Below are 20,778 nucleotides of genomic sequence, written 5' to 3'. Positions count from 1 at the left end.
TGAATCATTGTTATTCTCCGTACCACAACTCTGGTACTGAGCATAAGCCATTTTAAGTTTCCGCTGTACTTTCAAACAGCGATTTTGTATACTAGTATGAGAGAGCGGGGGATTAATTTCATGTACTTAGAGCTTATTTGAAACCAGAAGTACACCGAGCGGGAGGGATGAATGCGCGAAGCGCGAAAATGGGCGAAGAGTATGGACGAGTCAGTGGCGGACCATTAGTGTTGTTGGGGTTTGCACGTTGCACGCGTTAGTATAAGAACGTACATACAAAACAGGTCCAAATAGTAAAGGAAGTTCGTTCTCGACGCCGCTGATTCTGTGAAAGTAGTGCTCATGCGCACTGAATAGTGTTTCAAATACTGGTATCTGCGCTCTTTTATTGCTGTGTACTTCTGCTTTCAAATAAGCTCTAGTTCATCCAGGAGGCCGATAATGTCACTAGTGTAGTTCAAAGCAATGCTTAAAACGTCCGATTCACCCACATCTTCCATAAATTTAACCCATTCGGAAAACTCTAGAACAAATACAGATGTGTCCGTCAGACTCTCGGTGGGATCACTTGTTCTAACCTTTTAAGTGGCTCGATCAAAGGAACTGTTTTCACTGCTAGAGATCGAAGGTACAGTCATGGGTAAATCAGCGGAAGGACTTGATCTTTTGTGGATGCTTCAAGAGAGGGTGTACATTTAATTATTGAACATCTCATTTGGAAGTTTTTTTTTTACACAAAATAGTAAGAAGTAATAAATACTAATAATAATTTGTTCCCATTCCAAACACAAACACAAAAGAAGGACAACAGTACATGCTATATAGTTGCAATTTTAATTTAATTGTATGGTATTCATTAAGGTTTATCACAGAATGAAATTAACAGGGTTTACAACTGTGAGGTGCTACATGTATATTAGGCTGACCCAAAAATTAAAAATTAAAAAATTATCTGTCCTACCTTCGGAACAGTTGCTAAATGAGTTAAAAAAACTCTATGTAAAAGCACATGCATATAAAATAAGTTTTAGAGGTTGCTCAAAGAGAATAACTAAAGTACGAATACCAAAAATATATATTACTCTATTTCACATATTATACAGTTTAACAAATTATAAAACGGTATAATGAGTACAACTAAAGCAAACAGTTACTTGAATTGTTCATCAATGTGTTTTTGTTGCAATTCGGATAGACTTTTCGATAAGCTTGTACTACTTGTAGTACGTTTTGTTTCTCACTTTCGTTTTTCGATAATGAAGTATTATATTCTTGTACAAGCGCCACACCTCGCTCAGCACAGTCATTTACTACTTTTAGTTTACTGATACATTCAACATTTTGTTGATATTCCTTATCACTTTCCCAATATAAAGGATCTATATTTAAAAAATTAGAACTTAACCCTAGCTTATCGAAGAAGCATTTTGTTTTTTCAGTGACAAAATAGTCAAGCGAAATTTTATTTGCCAGCATTTCAGATTGGGTAAGTGTCGCTTTTTTCCTTGAGTTCTTTTGGGGTTTTGTGAGAGTTTTAACCATTAGCTTTTTGTGTACCACAGAAATTTCGCTATCAAAACATGCGAGTCCCACGAGTTCTTCCCCTAAATACATTTAATATAAAAAAATACTGATAAATTTTTGTCATGTTTTTCATACAAGTTTTTTAACACATGTTGTATGCTTATACATTAACTCAGTGGTTTTAAAATTTCAAACAGTTTGAGCGACCTTTTAGAGTTCAACAAATGTGTTACATTTTTTTCTGCAATTACGTATTAATCGAATGCACCCATTGAAGCGGTAGGAGCAATGTATTTTAAAAGTTTCGTTTTATGTCACGTCTGATGGGTCACCCTAATGTATATGGTACTAGCACTATCTATGTACACAATGAAAATAATCAGACAAGCTAAATTTGGTATACAAAACCTACAACGACATATAGAAAACTTATTAATGTTTTGTCGAGAGTAACTTAAGATAAAGTACCGTGGCAATTAATATATCCATATGCCTACATTTCTGCAGATTTACTGGAATTATTCAAAACCGCAACTAAGGAATAACTTGTTTTCAGTACCTAAAAATATGAAATAATTACGTGAAAATATGATTCTACAATTTACCGATAAGAATGTTTGAAGTGTAACATCAATAATAGCACCAGCAGAGAAAACCATTGATCTTTTTGAACGCTCCATCATCAAAAATAAAACCTTCCTGATTTTAGCATCATACCGGTACCAGCAGCCCATGTATATAGCTTGTGTTAAGCTATTGTTCTATAACAAAAAGTAAATATTTGTTTCCGAAAGAAATATTCGTACTTCTTCATAGAGTAGTGTCCCGTAGTGACAGTAAAATAATATCTGACCACTAATGACCAAAAAATAGATTAAGTAATTCAACGTATTGACACTTGCTATTGCCACCTGAAAACCTTTCCGTCAAAACTGAGTTGATTAGGAGGAAAACTTGAAAAACAAACGAGAGTAGATCCTCTACAACAAAAACACATGGCTAACACACTTGATGCAAATTGCCAAAAGACACACCATGAAAAACATTCTTCGTACTCCACAATAAAGCTGAAAAAGGTATATTTAGACAACTTGCTGTCGAATCTCTAAATTTTCTTAAAAGCTGACATATTTCATAAAATGACTGAAATGAAGTGATTTACTTACTTTAAGATATGGTTGTGGTGTCTCACGCAATGCTTCAGATGTTTGTAAGCCACTTTGTATGTTATTGTAGTGTACTCATTTTCCGCCACATTTGTGAGTTTTTGTACATGTTTGTCCAGATGCTCTAAATTATACTTCAAAATTTTTATTTGAGCTGTCGCATGGTAAGCTAAGCCCCCAATTAATGGATCTGTCATTGTTCCAACGAATCCATCGTACAACATGACTGTAAAAATGCAAAATGTTATGTTTTTCGATTATTATTATTTTTTTGTAGAATAGCTACCAGTTGTAGTGTACAGCAGCACAGCGTAATAAACTAAATTTGTAGATGTGGGATCAAATGGCAACCAAGGGTATAAAGGCAACCTCTTTTCTTTTGAAAAAAACACAGGTATATTCCAAGCGGATAAAGCCACTACTATACCATAAAAATAAGCAGTCGAATTTCTCCGACAAATTCGGATGCATTCATCAACAATTGTTCTTTCTTCAGAGTCTTTTGGGGCAAATTCTTCATCCCTAAAGAGGTTTATGCAGTGTTTTATTTTTTCTCCATGCCAAAGGAATGGTAAAATCTTAAACCAGATAAATAAGGTTTCGGTCACGAATGTTATCATCAAATTCTTCTTCATATCGTCAGAGCTTGTGTCTAATAAAAGATTTACTAGTGTGAGTACTGTACCCAGAACTAGTAAAAAAAAATATAAAACGTAAGCTCCCACTTTCACAAACACTGCCTTATTTTCAGATGGGTATAAACCGAACATTTTTAACACAATCAAATTTATTTTGAAACTTTGCTGTATTAAGTCTTGCATTGTCTCTGAATGCAAGACGAACGATCGACTGAAATTATGGAATTACAGCAAGCTGATTTAAATAAGCATCCCTGCTCTACAACGTTTGCAGTGCTTCAGCATGTAATTACAGTGCTAGAAATTTATTAAAAATTAAAGATCAAAGCTTCGTTCGCATAATTTTATTGTAAGGAATAGAAACTTATAACTTTTATCTATCGGTAATATTCCAAGTGATGTGTTTAAAAATTCTTCTGTCGGTATAAAAAATGTCATTTTTTATTCATTTTCTTGAGAGAAACCAATATTTATGTACTTTAACTAAGGGTTGCATGACTCTTTGATATGAATTAATTATTGATTGCGTTAAATTATTAATGCAATGTCGTTTATAAAAATCATATACTAGAGGTAGACCGTTGGTTGCACGAAAAAAATCGCCTTATCAAATAAAGAATGCTTAAATTACCTCAAAAATATACAGTTGTAAATTTTGCCAGTTGACTTAAATCTGAAGATCCTGCGCCTTACAAATTTTCTAAACTGTGCACAGATCACAAATAAAATAAGATTACTAGTGCACAAAGCAATCAATGACGACGAATTATTGCGACGGGAAATCTAAACACTTACAGACATCTGAAAAAAATTTATTACTGTGTTGTGGCATATCACCTAATCTATTCAAACCTTTTTTTGTATATTTGGTGGTATTTCATTTTGTGCTTGAAATTGTTTCTAAACATGTACATAATTATTTAAGCAACTCACAATAGAAATTTCTAAACTTGATTTTTAAGTATTTTGTTCAGCAACATGTTTCTGAGAACTGGGATAAGGAATTTTTTGACTAAATTAACTGCTGCTCATTTTATTTTGTGAACGTCTTACTGTCTTCCCTCGGTCGTACTGTAATGGGCTAATGGATCATTTTATGTTCTCTCAACGTTTCACAATTCCTAGAGTATGAAAGGTTCCCCATTTCCTCCTGTTGGTGATTTTATTAGACAGATCATGTGCTAAAGTACTTGTAGTGAAATTTTATTTTAAGAATGAAAATGGAGATGCTCTTGAAGATCGTAGTAATGAGTTTGTTGCTGTCACTAGGCGACGAAAAAGGGACATTCATGTCACAAGAGTAAATCCTGGGGTTAATATTAGTAGGATTGAAGATTATATTAGGAATAAATTACAGTGTGTTTGTAGCGCAAATGACAATATGGACAATATTCAATCCTTTGAACTCAAACAATTAAATTCTAAGTTCCCGGATAAATACAGTTCCTTTAAATTATTATCAATCGATTTCTCATTAATTGAAAAAGTTTTGGATCCAACTTTTTGGCCAATCGGTATTGCTGGTCGTAAATATTTTAGTCCTCGTAGTGTACGAAGACAATCAAATTTTCAAAAAAGTCCAGATCATCAAACTCAGAGTTAACTATTTATTATCTGAATGTTAGAGGGTTGAGAACTAAAATCAGTGATTTATATTCTAGTGTATTGTGCGAAAACTATCCGATAATTTCATTAACAGAAACTTGGTTTAATGACACATTTTTTAATAGGGAAATTATAGATGATAGATATGTTGTTTACAGAAAGGATAGATCCTTTTTAGAGACGAATAAAGAACGTGGTGGTGGTGTAATGATAGCTGTTATAAAGAATATTCCTTCTATTTTACTGCAAATTGATACTGTTCAAAGAGAAGAAGTTTGGATACTAATCTCGTTTAATGGCATTCAAATTATAATTGGAACTGTGTATTTTCCTCCTAATTCACCCTTAGCTGTGTATTCTGACCACATATCTTTGGTTGATTCTTTAATTGCTGATTATCCTGAAACTACAGTATGTATTGTTGGTGTTTACAATTTGCCTGGATTGAGCTGGAAAAGTGATACTAATTGTAATTATTTAATACCGGTTAACGTTGTTTCAATGATTGAAGAATTAATTTGTGACAATTTCACTGTGAGTGGTCTTTTTCAATACAACTTTATATTGAATGGAAATGATGTAATTTTGGATTTAAGCTTTAGTAATACTACACTTATCATTGAAGAATGTTTATCCTTATTACCGAAAGATATAAATCATCCTGCCTTTATTATTAAAATTAGTGACATATTCTTGCCTTTACTAGATCGTACTATATACACATCTTATTTGGATTTTAAGAACGCGTCATTTGATGTAATTAATAGCTACCTGGAGCCAATTGATTGGTTTATCATGAAAAATTTTTCTCATCTTGATGATTGTATGTATTATTATTTTTATTCTCACATAAATTCTTTTATAACTCGTTTTGTTCCTGTTGTTGTTAAAAAAACTCAGAACAATTTTCCTTATTGGGTTGATAACCATACAAGATCTCTTATTGCGAAAAAAAAAGAAGCTCATAGGAATTTTAAGGTAACTGGATTATATTCAGATTACGTAAAGTTTCATTCGATCATATTCGAAGTGTTGAGCAGAATATTATTGTTAATACTTAGTAATGGTTTTTGGTCATTTGTCAAGAAATCAAAATCTAATACAGTGGGGTTCCCCTGTTCTATATTCTTAGGTGATATCATAGCTGATTCTTCTAAATCCATTGCAGATTTGTTTGTTACTTATTTTCAAACTGTATAACTGTAGCTGATACTGATGTTAATATGAGTTCATCAAATTGGAAAGACAATCTTGTTGATATTAATTCATTTGAAATATCCACCGACCTTGTTTTGTCTAAATTACGTTTCTTAGATTCTTCTGTTAAAATAGGTCCAGATGGTATTCCATCACTATTTTTAAAACAATGTGCTCACAATTTATGTTTTCCCCTACAAATTTTATATAAAAGATCTTTACAATTATCCAAAGTTCCTACACTATGGAAAATTTCTTATGTTACACCTATTTATAAGAAAGGTCATCGTAGTGATATTTCAAACTATATACCTATTAGTATTGGTTCACCTATAGCCAAAATATTTGATTCAATTACATGTGACATTTTGTCTTTCCATGTAAAAAATATCACCCTAGATGAACAGCATGGTTTCTTTACAGGGCGTTCGACAACTTCTAATTTAATGATATTTACTAATTATATAGTTAATAATATGGAAAATGGTTACGATACTGATTGTATTTACACTGATTTGGCAAAAGCTTTTGATAATCAAATGGCTAAAATTTGGTGATCCTTTACTATCATGGATAGATTCATATCTAAGTAATCGAAGGCAATTTGTAATTATAAATGGGTTTAAATCAAAATGTATAATTCCATCTTCCGGTGTTCCGCAAGGTTCCCATTTAGGGCCCTTGCTTTTCTCTCTATTTATAAATGATATCAAAGATGTTATAAAATCTAGTCAGTTTTTACTATTTGCAAATGATTTAAAAATCTTAAAAAAAAAATTACTTGCCCCTCTGATTGTCATATGATACAATCTGATTTGAACTTTTTAGAATTTTGGTGTAACTAAATGGACTAGAATTTAACATACCTAAGTGTAAGGTTTTAAGATTTAATCGCAAATTATGTTCTGAACATTATAATTATACTTACATTGTCTTCGATTGTTCTTGAAAATGTGACCAGTTTTTGTGATTTAGGAATTACTATTGATAGTAAACTCTCTTTTACTTTTCACATAAATAATATTGTTTCTAAAGCAAATAAAATGTTAGGATTAGTAAAAAGAACCTGTAGTATTTTATATTTACTTTGAAGTAAATGAAAATATAGCACTTTAAGTACAATTAGTGCTTTAATAAAAATCACTATCTGTATATTCTCGTATGTGCTGTAACATTTATTTATTTTATGTTTGCAATTCCAGCACATACAGGGTGAGTATTATAATAACGGGAACATGACCAATTTTTAATGTAACACAACGTACATCTAACAGTTATTGCTAGATTCCAAAATAAATACATACGTTTTTAGGATCAACGTAGGTAGTCTCCTTACTAGTTGTCACTGTCTCTGAAAGACGTCAATAAAAATTTGACAAATGAAATATTAAAAAAACACCAACATATTAATTCAAAGAAATGTAATAAATAAATTTAACTAGCGTAAGTACTGTTCGATGCGATTTAAACAAGACAACCGGACGCGGGCAAGTGTTTCAGGAGTTTTGCAGCACATGCATTTCTAATTCTGGTTTTTAAATCTTCACAATTGCGAATAGGACCTTGGTAAACTTGTTCTTTTACAACCCCCAGAGGAAAAAATCTAAAGATGTTAAGTCGGGACTACGAGGGGGGCATGCATTCACACTGCCTCTGCCAATCCACTTATTTGCAAAAGTCTCATCAAGATAGTCCCTAATAATTCTGTCGTGCTGAAACCACAGTTCTTATCGGAGGATGAGAGGAACATTTTCTAATAACCCCGGAAAATCATTTTCCAAAAATTGTCAATAGCTGGGTCCTGTTAAGCTGCCTTAGAAGAAGTATGGACCAATTACTGATAATTTGTCCATCCCAAACACAAACACAAAAGAACGACGTGCTGTAGAGTTGCAATTTTAATTTAACTTTATGGTATTAATTAAGGTCTATCACAGCATGAAATTAACGCGGTTTACAACTGTGCGGTGCTAGATGTGTATGGTACTATCTAATGTATACAATGAGAATATTCACACTAGTAAAATTTGGGATACAAAACCTAACGAGATACCAACAAAAAACTGAATTTTCTGTCAACACTAAATTAAGATAAAGTGCCGTGGCAGTTAATATATATATACATCTACCTATATTTCTGCAGATTTACTGAAATTATTTAAAACTGCGACTAAGGAATAACTTGTTTTCAAAACCTAAAAATATAAGATAGTTAAGTAGGTACGTCAAAATATGATTGTAAAAATTTACCGATAGGAATGTTTGAAGTGTAACATCAATAATAGCACCAGCAGTGAAAACCATTGATCTTTTTGAACGCTCCATCATAAAAAATAAAACCTTCCTGATTTTAACATCATACCGATACCAGCATCCCATGTATATAGCTTGTGTTAAGCTATTATTCTACAAGAAAAAGTAAACATTTGTTTTCGAAGGAAATATTCGTACTTCTTCATAGAGCAGTGTCCCGTAGTGACAGTAAAATAATATCTGGCCACTAATGACCAAAAAATAGATTAAGTAATTCAGTGTATTGACACTTGCTATTGCCACCTGAAAACCTTTACGTCAAAACAAAATGATTAAACTCGTAAAACAAACTCGTGAAACAAACCAGAGTAGATCCTCTGCAACAAAAACACATGGCTAGCACACTTGATGCAAACTGCCAAAAGACACACCATGAAAAACATTCTTCGTACTCCACAATAAAGCTGAAAAAGATAGATTACTACGTGATAAAGTACTTTCAAAAAATCACTGCAGAACTATCTAAATTATTGCACGATGTTTTTGAATGTGAAATAATTTATTATTTAGTAACAATCAAAACAGTGTCGAGTCTCGAAATTTTGTTAAAACCCGATATATTTTATAAAATTTTAAAATTAATGACAGCGATTTACTTACTTTAAAATATGGTTGTGGTGTCTCACACATTGCTTCAGATGTTTGTAAGCCACTTTGTATGTTATTGTACTGTACTCATTTCCCGCCACATTTGTGATCTTTTGTACATGTTTATCCAGATGCTCTAAATTATATTTCAAAATTTTTATTTGAGCTGTAGCATGATAAGCTAAGCCCCCAATTAATGGATCTGTCATTGTTCCCACGAATCCATCGTACAACATGACTAAAATTGCAAAATGTTATGTTTTCCGATTATTATTATTTTTTTGTAGAATAGCTACCAATTGTAGTGTAAAGCAGCACAGCGTAATAAACTAAATTTGTAGATGTGGGATCAAATGGCAACCAAGGGTATAAAGGCAACCTCTTCTCTTTCGAAAAGAATACCGGTATATTCCAGGCAGATAAAGCCACTACTATACCATAAAAATAAGCAGTCGAATTTCTCCGACAAATTCGTATACACTCATCACTAGTTGTTCTTTCTTCAGAGTCTTTTGGTGCAAAATCTTTATGCCCAAAAAAGTTTATGCAGTGTTTTATTTTTTCTCCATGTCGCAGGAACGGTAAAATCTTAAACCAGATAAATAAGGTTTCGGTCACAAATGTTGTCATCAAATTCTTCGTCATGTCGTCAGTGCTTGTGTCTAATAAAAGATTTACTAGTGTGAGTATCGTACCCAAAACTAGTAGAAAAATATATAAAGTGTAAGCTCCCAGTTTCACGAATACTGACTTATTTTCAGATGGGTACAAACCGAAAGTCTTTAACACCATTATATTTATTTTGAAACTTTGATGTATAATGTCTTCCATTGTTACTGAGTGGAGACTAACGATCGAGTGAACTTGTAGAGTTCGAGTAAACTGATTTAAACCTGGTCGACATCCTTTGAAATCTTTTTGTCATTGTCCTAGGAAATTTATAAATTAAACATCAAAGCGTCACCCGGATATTTATTAAAATTATAGGGAACAGAAGTTAGTAATATTTTTTACCAAACGACATAACCATTAATGTTTTTAAAAATTCTTCTGTCGGTTTTGACAAACGAATTATTTCATCTTTTATTCATTTCCCCGGGAGCAATTAACGTTGTGGCACTTTACCTAAAGTTACACGACTCTTTGATATAACTTAATTATAAATTCTGTTTCATTAATAATATTTCTTTTATTCCTTTAGAAATTTCACTACATAAAATAGAACATTTTACTGCACGACGTCCACTGGAACAAACAAAACTTGCGTATTTATCAAACACAAATAAATGCATGTATGTGATTGGAAAACAATTAACTTAAATTTTAAGAAAATCCTCAGTCAATAAACGTAGAGATGTGTTGTGGCAAGTCATTCGATCTGTTCAAACATCCTTATTATTATATGGGTAACAAAGCGGTGACTGAAATATTGTACTCGAGAAAATTAAGAAGTTACTTGAAAAAATTACTTGAACTACGACTCTTTTAGCAATAAAAACAATTTCAAAAATTGGTCGAAGATTACTTCGACAGAACATCCCATAAAAGTACAGCTTGTCAAATCCAGCTCTTTCGAAAATTTTAAAGATTTGATTTTGCGAATTTCATTGTTTTTTATGGCAACCATTATAAGGTAAAATAAAAATATGTATCTAATGTTTGAGAAAAGGTAAAGAAACGTGCTAACCGTTTGTTACAAGTGAGTTTTTCTATTGCAAAATTTTGTGTTGGTGTCATCCACATTTTTGCAAGCACGCATATATCACTTTGGATAGATCCATTATAATACTAGTTAATAATAATAAAAGCATTCTATTATTGTTAATCTTGAATCGTGATTTATAATCAATAAAATAATGCAACAATTTAATCACGTGCCGTAGGTATAAGTAAGTGAGAGTGAAACAGAAACTAAACTAAAAGATGTTTCCTGCGAATTGTATTAACCGGATCACAATGGCGACAGTCCAGACTTTTTTATTGCTTTGATTTCCGCTTATTGAATAAAACAATACATTTTATTTTGATTTGCGATGTTGGAATTCACATTTGGTTAATTATGACTTGTCTAGATCTAGCCTACGGTCTTGTCTATGGGTTATGAAATATCGAGAAAATATGAAAGTACCAAATTGCCCGATGGAATCCATTGTTGTACGCCCTTAGATTATCTTCGATAGGAAAAACAACTTGAAATTATTTATGTTTATACATCGGAAGAATCTCACGTAGAAATTAGATTGATTTGGATGAGTTCGTCCTCTCAGAACAGAGGATCAAAACTATTAAGTAGTAAGCTACAATCGACAAAATGTTCTGAATACTATTATTATAATGCTTATTAAATAAAGACGTTTGAATTTTCATATTTTCAGGAAAATAGTGTGACAAGTAAAAACTCATCATATTTCGTACATTTTGGTTAGAATTTATTTGGCAAAATTTTGAGATAACGTAATCAATGTTTTGAGATTGATAAACAGATACATTTTACTCAAACAGTTACCATGCTTACAATAACTTCAAAACGTGTGCAAGATTTCAAAATATTCAGTTTTACAATTCTTAATTAAACAATAAAATAAACTGACTCAGACATTAATTTTTTTAAGACACCCTGGATAAAAATAATAATCTAAAAAATATTAATGCAGTGATAAATCACAAGAATAGACCCATCATACTTTGCACATATAAGACAGGATTTGTTCAGCAAAATTTTGAGGTGACGTCATCAATTGTTTAGGGGGGATGAGCAAATACATTTTGATCAAAACCAGAACCAAAATTTGACAACAATCGGCCCCGTACTTTCGGAGATTATCTGTCTAATAAAAATCCGTGACGGCAAACAGACAGACAGGCAAACGGACATACGGACAAGGAAGACCTATTTCTTCGTACACTAGGGGTCATGAAACGTCGAGAAAACGTAAATGTAGAGAGTCGGCCGACGGACTCGATTACGAAAGTTCCTTTGGTTACACTCTGAAAATAAAAATTAATTTTTATTACGAATGTTACCCAAAAACTTTAAACAATCAACAGCGGCATAATGTCTCGAATTTTAACCAAACCGTAACAGGGTCAAAGGTCCATTATTTTTTTTCACAATAAAGGTAGGCAAAAAATCTCTTACAATTTAAAAACGGTTAAAAGCGTTGTTAATAGTAATGTAAAATTTTAAACACGAATGATAATAAAAACTTAAACACTTTCGTGAAATAAATGTGATTAAAAATTAAGTCGGGTTCATAAACAACGAGCAGAGGAGTATATTACTTTATAAAATTTCAGTAATATTTGGTAAGCAAAATTTTGACTTAACGTCGTCAAATTGTTGGTGGGGATGATATGAATAATTTTGGTTAGAGTTTTACTGTCTATACGATATTCGTAACACACATATAAAATTTGACAACAATCGGAACGGTAGCTTCGTAGATTATCTATCTAATAAAAACCGACGCAGAAGACAGACAGAAACTGGAGACCTACTGTTTCCTACTCTAAGGGCCATGAAATATCCAGAAAATATGAAAGTAACATTCGTCGAATATACGTTTCACTCAATAATAATAATAAGTTTCTGTTCCAAAGATTATTTTTTATAAACACTCTGTTCATGAAAATTCAATTTCATTTGTAGATATAGGGTATTTCATTTATTAAAAAATCAAAGTTCTACATCTACTCTTTGTAGTTAAAAATAATTGTAAAGTATAGTGCCTCCATGCACCATATAACTTTGGGATTTGACTTTGTCTTGTATTTCTAATAATAACACTAGTTTACAAGGTTTTATATCCAAAGACAAAAATAGCTGAATCTAAAGGATTTGGGTTCGGGAAATTCAAATCTGAAAGCAGAAAAAATCTATCACGTCAGGTTTTTGAGATATTTATATAAACATACCCCGTATTTATTTTCTTTTATACAACTCTTGTAACGTTTTTTATTTTTAAATATATATGAACATATAGTTCTTTGAGCAAATTTATATCATTTTAAAAGATCATTTTCGTAAATAAATAACATGAGTGTCAATTTTTCAAGCTACTAGATTGTCATCAATGTTTTATTTAAAATTTTTCAAGTATTGATTTTAGAATAATTGGTTGCTTTTGATTTTTCTACGGGAAGTGATAATAAAAATGTGAGGTTGGCTTCACAAAGATCTTTTAAAATGATACAAATTTGCTCAAAGAAATACAGGTTTATCTTTAAGAATAATAAAGAAGTTACAGGGGTTGTATCAAATAAAAGCAACACCCAGTATATATTACAAACATTATGACTGAAAATTAAAAATTATAAACAGTAGCTTTTCTTTTATTGACAGTACTGACAGTTTCCCCTATAATAGACCAACAGTAACACATTTTCGTCCCAAAATCCTTGATACCTTCTTTTTAAGCATATTTGAACAGGTCTTGCTTTAGGTACTATAATTTTACCATAAACGTAACAAAACTGATTTGCACTTACTTTTCACGATCTCGAAGACATTTTTTATGTGACAATGGTGTATTAACATGAATCAGTTTGACACTAACGTGAGGGTAAGAGCAAAGTTCATTATTTTTGATTTATGAAAAAACCTGACGTGATAAGGATAATCCGTTTTTGGATTTGTTATCAGTAGGTAATTTAGAAGCAAAAAATATTTTTTTTATTTTTGGATACGAAAAAAAGTTTAAATTTGTAAACTAGTGTAATTAATGAATTAAGTATCGAGGAATGCGCACTTGATCACTCACCCTCTACGCAAAATAAAACTAAAAAGGAACAAATAAAAAGTTTTTATTATTTATTATCTGAACATTTTATAAATTTTTGCGTTAAAAGTTGTTATTAAAGAATACCAATAGTTTTTATTTTTATAACATTACTACACAGTACTCTTAAATATAGAGCTACTAGAAAACAAAGACAAACTCAACAATTTCAGTCTATGGACCAAGAGATTTAGTGAAAGCTACCACCTATAGACAGAATTATTTTCAAGAATAATTAAGCTATATGTAGTACTCTGCTACGTAATGTAGATATGTTTACTTCTAAGTCACTGCAAATTTTTGTGACCTCCGAAATTCTAACCAATAAAGAAATGCGAAACGATTCTAGTTTTCGTCAACAATTAATTCTATTTATTCTAAATTATAGTTTTATAAAGTGAACCCTAACTGTATAGTACCCAACTTTACCAACATCACATTAATGGTGCCTTTACAGTTAATTGTCCAAATAAAAAATCAAAGTCTATGTTGACTATTGTCGAACAGTTGAGTATATTGAGATGAAACCTTGGGGGCGGTTGCTCGGGCGCCACCTCTCTCTCCGAAGACGAAATATCTGGGGTACTCTAGTCAGAGAAACAGATTTGCAGTGGCTCACCTCTTTTATTCCCTGCCCCCAACTATATAATCTAAAATAATAATAAAAAAACGAACGGAAAGATCTTAAAAGAAAATAGAGGTCAATGTTGTTCGGTACTCCTTCGGTTCCGGGGGAGGCGGCGACGCTGAAACAGGAATGGTACGGGTATGATACGCCAAAAGCAAGTCACGTGGCTGCAGTTTTACGACAGAGGCGAGAACATAAAATGCTGTATAGTTGCAACTCTTATTGTGTATGATTTACATGAAAATTACTAAGATTACGATTATGCGATGTGGTAAATTCTCTTGGTACGTATGCAGAGTACTGACGTATACAGTAAGAAGCTCACATGAACTAAATTTGGGATACAAATCTTGCAACAGAATATCGAATACTGCTAACTTAAAATAAAGGACCTCGGCGAACAATATCCATATACCTATTCTCGTGTAGATTTACTAAAATTATTCAAAACGGCAACTAACGAATAACTTGTTTTCAGAACCTAAAAACATCGAATGATTACACCAAAATATGATTTCAGAAATTTACCGATAAGAATGTTTGAAGCGTAACATTAATAATAGCACCAGCAGTGATAATCATTGATCTTTTGGAACGCTCCATCATCAAAAATAAAGTCTTCCTGATCTTAACATCATACCGGTACCAACAGCCCATGTATATTGCTTCTGTTAAGCTATTATTCTGTAACAAAAACAGTAAAAATTTGTTTTTAAAAACAATATTCATACTTCTTCATAGAGTAGGGTCCCGTAGTGACAGTAAAATAATATCTGACCACTAATCACCAAAAAATAGATTAAGTAAGTGAGTGTATTGATACTTGCTATTTCAACCTAAAAACGTTTCCATAAATAGAGTAGATTTGAACGAACTACTATGAAACAAACGAGAGTGGATCCTATACAACAAAAACACAGAGCCAACAAACTTGCTGCAAATTGCCAAAAAACGCACCATGAAAAACATTCTTCATAGTCACCAACAAACCTGAAAAACCAATATTTAGACAATCTTTGTAAACCGTAAAACGTGTACTTCAAAAATGCGTCGGAAATGTAGTTGAACTGATAAAATCATGGTAGAAAAAATACCTCGTGAGTAATTTTCAAAATCAAGTTCTACTTACTTTAAAATATTGTTGTGGTGTCTCACACAATGCTTCAGATGTTTGTAAGCCACTTTGTATGTTATTGTATTGTACTCATTTTCCGCCACATTTGTGATCTTTTGTACATGTTTGTCCAGATGCTCTAAATTATACTTCAAAATTTTTATTTGAGTGGTGGCATGGTAAGCTAGACCCCCAATTAATGGATCTGTCATTGTTGCAACAAACCCATCATATAATGCGGCTGAAAAGTGCATAATACTAATATTCCTTGACACGTTTATTTTCTTTTCGTTGAATACGTACCAATTGTAGTATATAGTAGCGTAGCATAGTAGACTAAATTTGTAGATGTGGGATCAAACGGCAACCAAAGGTATAGTGGAAACTTCTTCTCTTTTGAAAACAGCGCAGGCAGATTAAAAGCGAGTTCAGCCACCACTATACCATAAAAATAAACAGTAGAATTTCTTCGACAGATTCGGATGCATTCCTCAGTAGTTACTTTTTCTACAGAATCTTTTGGTGCAAAATCTTCATGCCCAAAAAAGTTTATACAGTTCCTTATTTTTTCTCCATACCGGAGAAATGGTAAAATCTTCAAACAGATAAATAACGTTTCGGTGGCAAAAGTCGTCATCAAATTCTTCTGCATGTAGTCAGAGTTTTCATCCAATACAATGTTCACGAGTGCGAGTGCTGTACTCAAAACTAGTAACGAAAAATATAAAAAATAAGCTCCCACTTTCACAAATACTGATCTTTTTTCAGATTGATATAAACCGAAAATTTTTAACACAATTAAATTTATTTTGAAGCTTTGTTGAATTACGTCTTCCATTGTCACTACGTGCAAGACTAGCAATCGACTGAAATTATGGACTTCGAATGAAGTGATTTAAACAAGCACGCCTGCTCTACATCCTTTGAAATATTTCTCCAAATCGTTTAATCATTGTGCTGGGGAATTTGTTGTAAATTAAACATCAAAGCTTCGTGTAATTACTAAAATTATAGGGAACAGAAGTTAATATAATTTTTTCAATTGACATGACCATTAATCCTTTTAAAATTCTTCTGTCGGTTTTGATAAACGAATTATTTCATTTCTTATTAATTTCCCGACAGCATCTAATATTGTCGCACCGGAACTAAGAGTTGCACGAGTCTTTGACATGACTTAATTATAAATTCTGTTTGATTAATTAATAATAAATTTGCTTTTACAAATTTCACCATAGACAATTGAACAGTTTACTGTACAACGTCCACTTGCAGATTGAACTGTGAGAAAATAATCGATGAAAGTGAATGGTGACGTCGAAAGCTAAAAATCTTCAGATAATTGCCTAAAGTGTGAGGTCGGTTTTTTCCAACTTATTTGTGAAAGACATGTTTTGTATAAGAAACGGATGCCATTCATTTGAATCGAAATTTAGGTATTTAGTGTTATATTCAAGAGTAATAGAAAAAGTTTTTGTAAAGTAGTTACATCCATAAATCTTTGCACGGTTACATTTTAATATAAAAAACTGCTAAAACTAATTTTTGTTCCTATTTTAACTTGAAAATGTGAAATAATCGAAGTAGAGAATTTCTCGAACCTCATTCATCAGACTAAGAGTACAATAAAAAATTATTACAAAAGTAGCTGAAAATTGATATTTACATCATATGATTATATTTCTAATAATAATAATTTTTTCGTTCCATGAGAAACTAACCCCTGCCCCCGGTACCCTTATCACAGCTTCCGGACCGCCAAAATGTACTTCGTTACGGTTTTTAAAAACGAGTAAATTCTTAAACAATATTTTCAAAGTTTGTTTTACTTAAATGAATTTATTTCCAACTTTTGGAACGTTTGTTTTATTCCTTTTATATTTTCAACTTGTCCGTTTAAATTTATCAATACTTTCAGGAGCTGCAGTTTTGATCTAGGTCCTTGAGTAGTTACACTAGAAGCTTATTTTTAACTTACTAAAAACTAGATTTCATATTTAACTGTGGAATTTTTATTTAATTTTGAAGCAAAGCTTAATCATTTGCTGGCTTTTCAAATAACAACCACACTCTCAGTAGTGATTACGAAATTAACAACCACCACAGTTTGGTAAATTTTTTATTTGATTTAGCTAAAGTTTTAATGTTTTTACTATTTTCTGTCTGTCTGATTAAAATATTAATCCACATCGTCGAAATATTCCTCTGTATTGTCAAACCCTTGGATCGTTCCTGTTTTTGGTTTTTATTTACGATTTTGTCAGCTGAGCAAATTATAAAAAGTTACAAATATCTTTATATTTATGATTTAAAAATTCCATCATTGTTTAATACATTTAGAAAAAAATGGGTCTAGAGAGTTTAGACGGTACTTCCCTCGTTGTCGGTAACGTGTCGACTGCATGTCTATTATGTTTTTTTCGCAGTAGATTTCAAAGCATTCGGTTTTGTAGTTCCTGAGTAAATTTACGCATTCATTAATTTGTTTGGGGTCACCCTGTATATGCAAATCCAAAAAATATAAATGCAATGATAAATTACAAGTACAGACTCATCATATTTTGGATATTTTAGATAGGATTTATTTCGCAAACTTTTGAGCTGACGTCATCAATTTTTTGGAGGGAATAGCCAAATATATTTTGATTAAAAATTTATTATGCTCTTTATAACCTTAAAGCATCTGCAGGATTTCAAAGCGTTCGGTTTAGCAGATTCAAAATTTAATTGCAAATTGGTGTTTTATTATTTTGATTTTTTTTCCAAAAATTCTGGACGTTTCGGGTAAAAACTCAATTCGGAGTCATAAACTACATGTGTAGGACTATGTTATTTTATACAGAGAGGTAACAGAGAGTAATCTATACAAAATAAACTACATCACATTAAACAAAACTTCTCTCATACCTGAAGTCAAATATTCAAACAAACTCAATATCTTATGAAAAAAATGTCGAGGTGTTAAATATTCGATTCACGATCTATTTATTTCCTACAGGAGCGAGGTAGGTATCAATTAGATGAAACACGTCGCAAATATGGTACAAACATTTTAGTAGAATAAAAATCAAGAGGGATTCATAAACCATAAGTACATGTTCATGTTATATTTTAAAATTAAAATAAAAACTAAGCAAAATGTTGACTACAATCGGTCCAGTAGTTTCGGAGATTATCAATCGCAGTGAAAATTAGTTTGTAATTTCCTTTAAAAACTTTCAGTTGACCACATTACATTACAATTATTCTCGGAATTATTCAATAAATTACTAAATTGTTTCCAGGAGTCAAAATATCTCTTTCGTTTCAAATTATTCCTTCATTATTTTCTTGGTGATCACTGATAATAAGACCATCTGACAATTGACTACTTTCTTCTAGAATACGAAAAATAGGTCTTCCGTTTCCGTCTGTCTGTCTGTCTGTCTGTCTGTAGTCTGTCGTCTGTGTTGAATTTTATTATACAGATAATCCCCGAAACTGCTGAATCGATTGTTGCCTAATTTTCTATGTAGATATTTTAAGAATTTACCTAGTGTAAAGAATAAAACGCTAAATAAATTGTGTTTAGCTATTCCCACTAACAATTTGATGACGTCACGTCAATATATTGCTTAGTAATTGGTAATGTGTGACTGCCACATTCCTTAAGGTATAGATAACAACCTGAAAATAACCCAGTTTGCAGTTGTATGACGCAATACCTTCCCTTAGTAAATATATTGTGTACTAATCTCGACAATAAGAATGTCTACAGTAGTCAAAATTCAATCCGAGATCAGGAGTAGAGATAAAGAAAAATCATCGTCTATTTATACACTTATTCTCCTACAGGTTTATCAAAACTATTTAAAACGGCAACTAACGAATAACTTGTTTTCAGGACCTAAAAATATAAAACAATTAAGGCAAAAAGTAACCTGACAAAGTTACCGATAAGAATGTTTGAAACGTAACATTAATAACAGCACCAGCAGTGAAAACCATTGATCTTTTCGAACGCTCCATCATCATAATTAAAACCTTCCTGATCTTAACATCACACTGAAACCAACAACCCATGTATATGGATTCCGCCAAACTTTTGTTCTACAACATAAAGTAAAAATTTGTTTCCGAAAAAAATATTCGTACTTCTTCATAGAGCAACGTCCCGTAGTGACAATAAAATAATATCTGACCACTAATAACCAAAAAGCAGAGGAAGTAAGTAAGTGAACTGATGCTTGCTATTGCAACCTAAAAATGTTTCCATAAACAAAATTGATTAGAAAGAAACTGACGGAACGAACGAGAGTGGATCCTCTACAACAAAAACATAGGGCCAGCACGCTAGATGCAAATTGCCAAAAGACACACCACGAAAAACATTCTTCGTAGTCGACAAAAAAGCTGAAAAAAAGTTGTGTAAATCTACTTTCAAAATATGAAAAGTAATAAACTGCCCAAAACATCACAAACTATTTAGAATCACTTTTTAAAATTGTTTTAAATCTTTTGGAATATAAAAACTAGTCATTTATGATGCTGACTGCTAATGAATAATTTGTTCTGAGGTACCTACTTTAGAATATGATTGTGTCGATTCACGCATTGTTTCAAATGTTTGTAAGCCATTTTGTATGCTATTGTACTGTATTCATTTTCCATTGTTATCTTGTGCACATGTTTGTCAATATTCTCTAAATTATACTTCAAAATTTTTATTTGAGCAGTAGCGTGGTAAGCTAAACCTCCGATTAATGGGTCTGTCATTGTAGCAACGAATCCGTCATATAACATGACTGAAACGGTACAAAACTGATCTTTAAATAATTATTTATTTGCTGTCCAATACCCACCACTTGTAGTGTACACCAGCATAGCATAGTAGATTAAATTTGTAGATGTGGGATCATACGGCAACCAGGGGTATATCGGAAACTTTTTCTCTTTCGAAAATATCACAGGTACATTCCAAACAATTTCAGCCATCACTATCCCATAAAAGTAAACAGTAGAATTTCTTCGACAAATTCGTATGCATTTCGCAGTAATTTGTTTTTCTTCAAAATCTTTTGGTGCGAAATCTTTATGCCCGAAGAAGTTTATGCAGTTTTTGATTTTTTCTCCATATCGTAAAAACGGTAAAACCTTAAACAAGATAAACATAGTTTCGGATACAAACACTGTCATCAAATTCTTCTGGGTCGTGCCAGAGTTTTTGTCTAACACGAGGTTTACAAGC

At 31.9% G+C, this 20,778-nt stretch overlaps 1 protein-coding gene across 1 annotated transcript; it reads right to left on the bottom strand.

Annotated features, from left to right (window-relative positions):
• Positions 1–19,371: 19,371 nt before the first annotated feature.
• Positions 19,372–20,525, bottom strand: LOC135124468 (odorant receptor Or1-like). The gene is made up of 6 exons (XM_064049577.1): positions 20,393–20,525; positions 20,116–20,335; positions 19,835–19,856; positions 19,686–19,790; positions 19,485–19,640; positions 19,372–19,437 (listed from the first exon to the last, which is right to left on the bottom strand). The coding sequence occupies exons 1-6, from the start codon at positions 20,523–20,525 to the stop codon at positions 19,372–19,374; spliced, it is 702 nt and encodes a 233-aa protein (XP_063905647.1).
• Between the last annotated feature and the right edge of the window lie 253 nt (positions 20,526–20,778).

This window comes from Zophobas morio, unplaced genomic scaffold (assembly GCF_036711695.1).
Source record: "Zophobas morio isolate AGI-343-1 ecotype UQ-CSIRO unplaced genomic scaffold, CSIRO_AGI_Zmor_V1 ptg000002l, whole genome shotgun sequence".
NCBI lineage: Eukaryota > Metazoa > Arthropoda > Insecta > Coleoptera > Tenebrionidae > Zophobas > Zophobas morio.
This window is presented reverse-complemented; position numbering and strand designations above follow the sequence as displayed.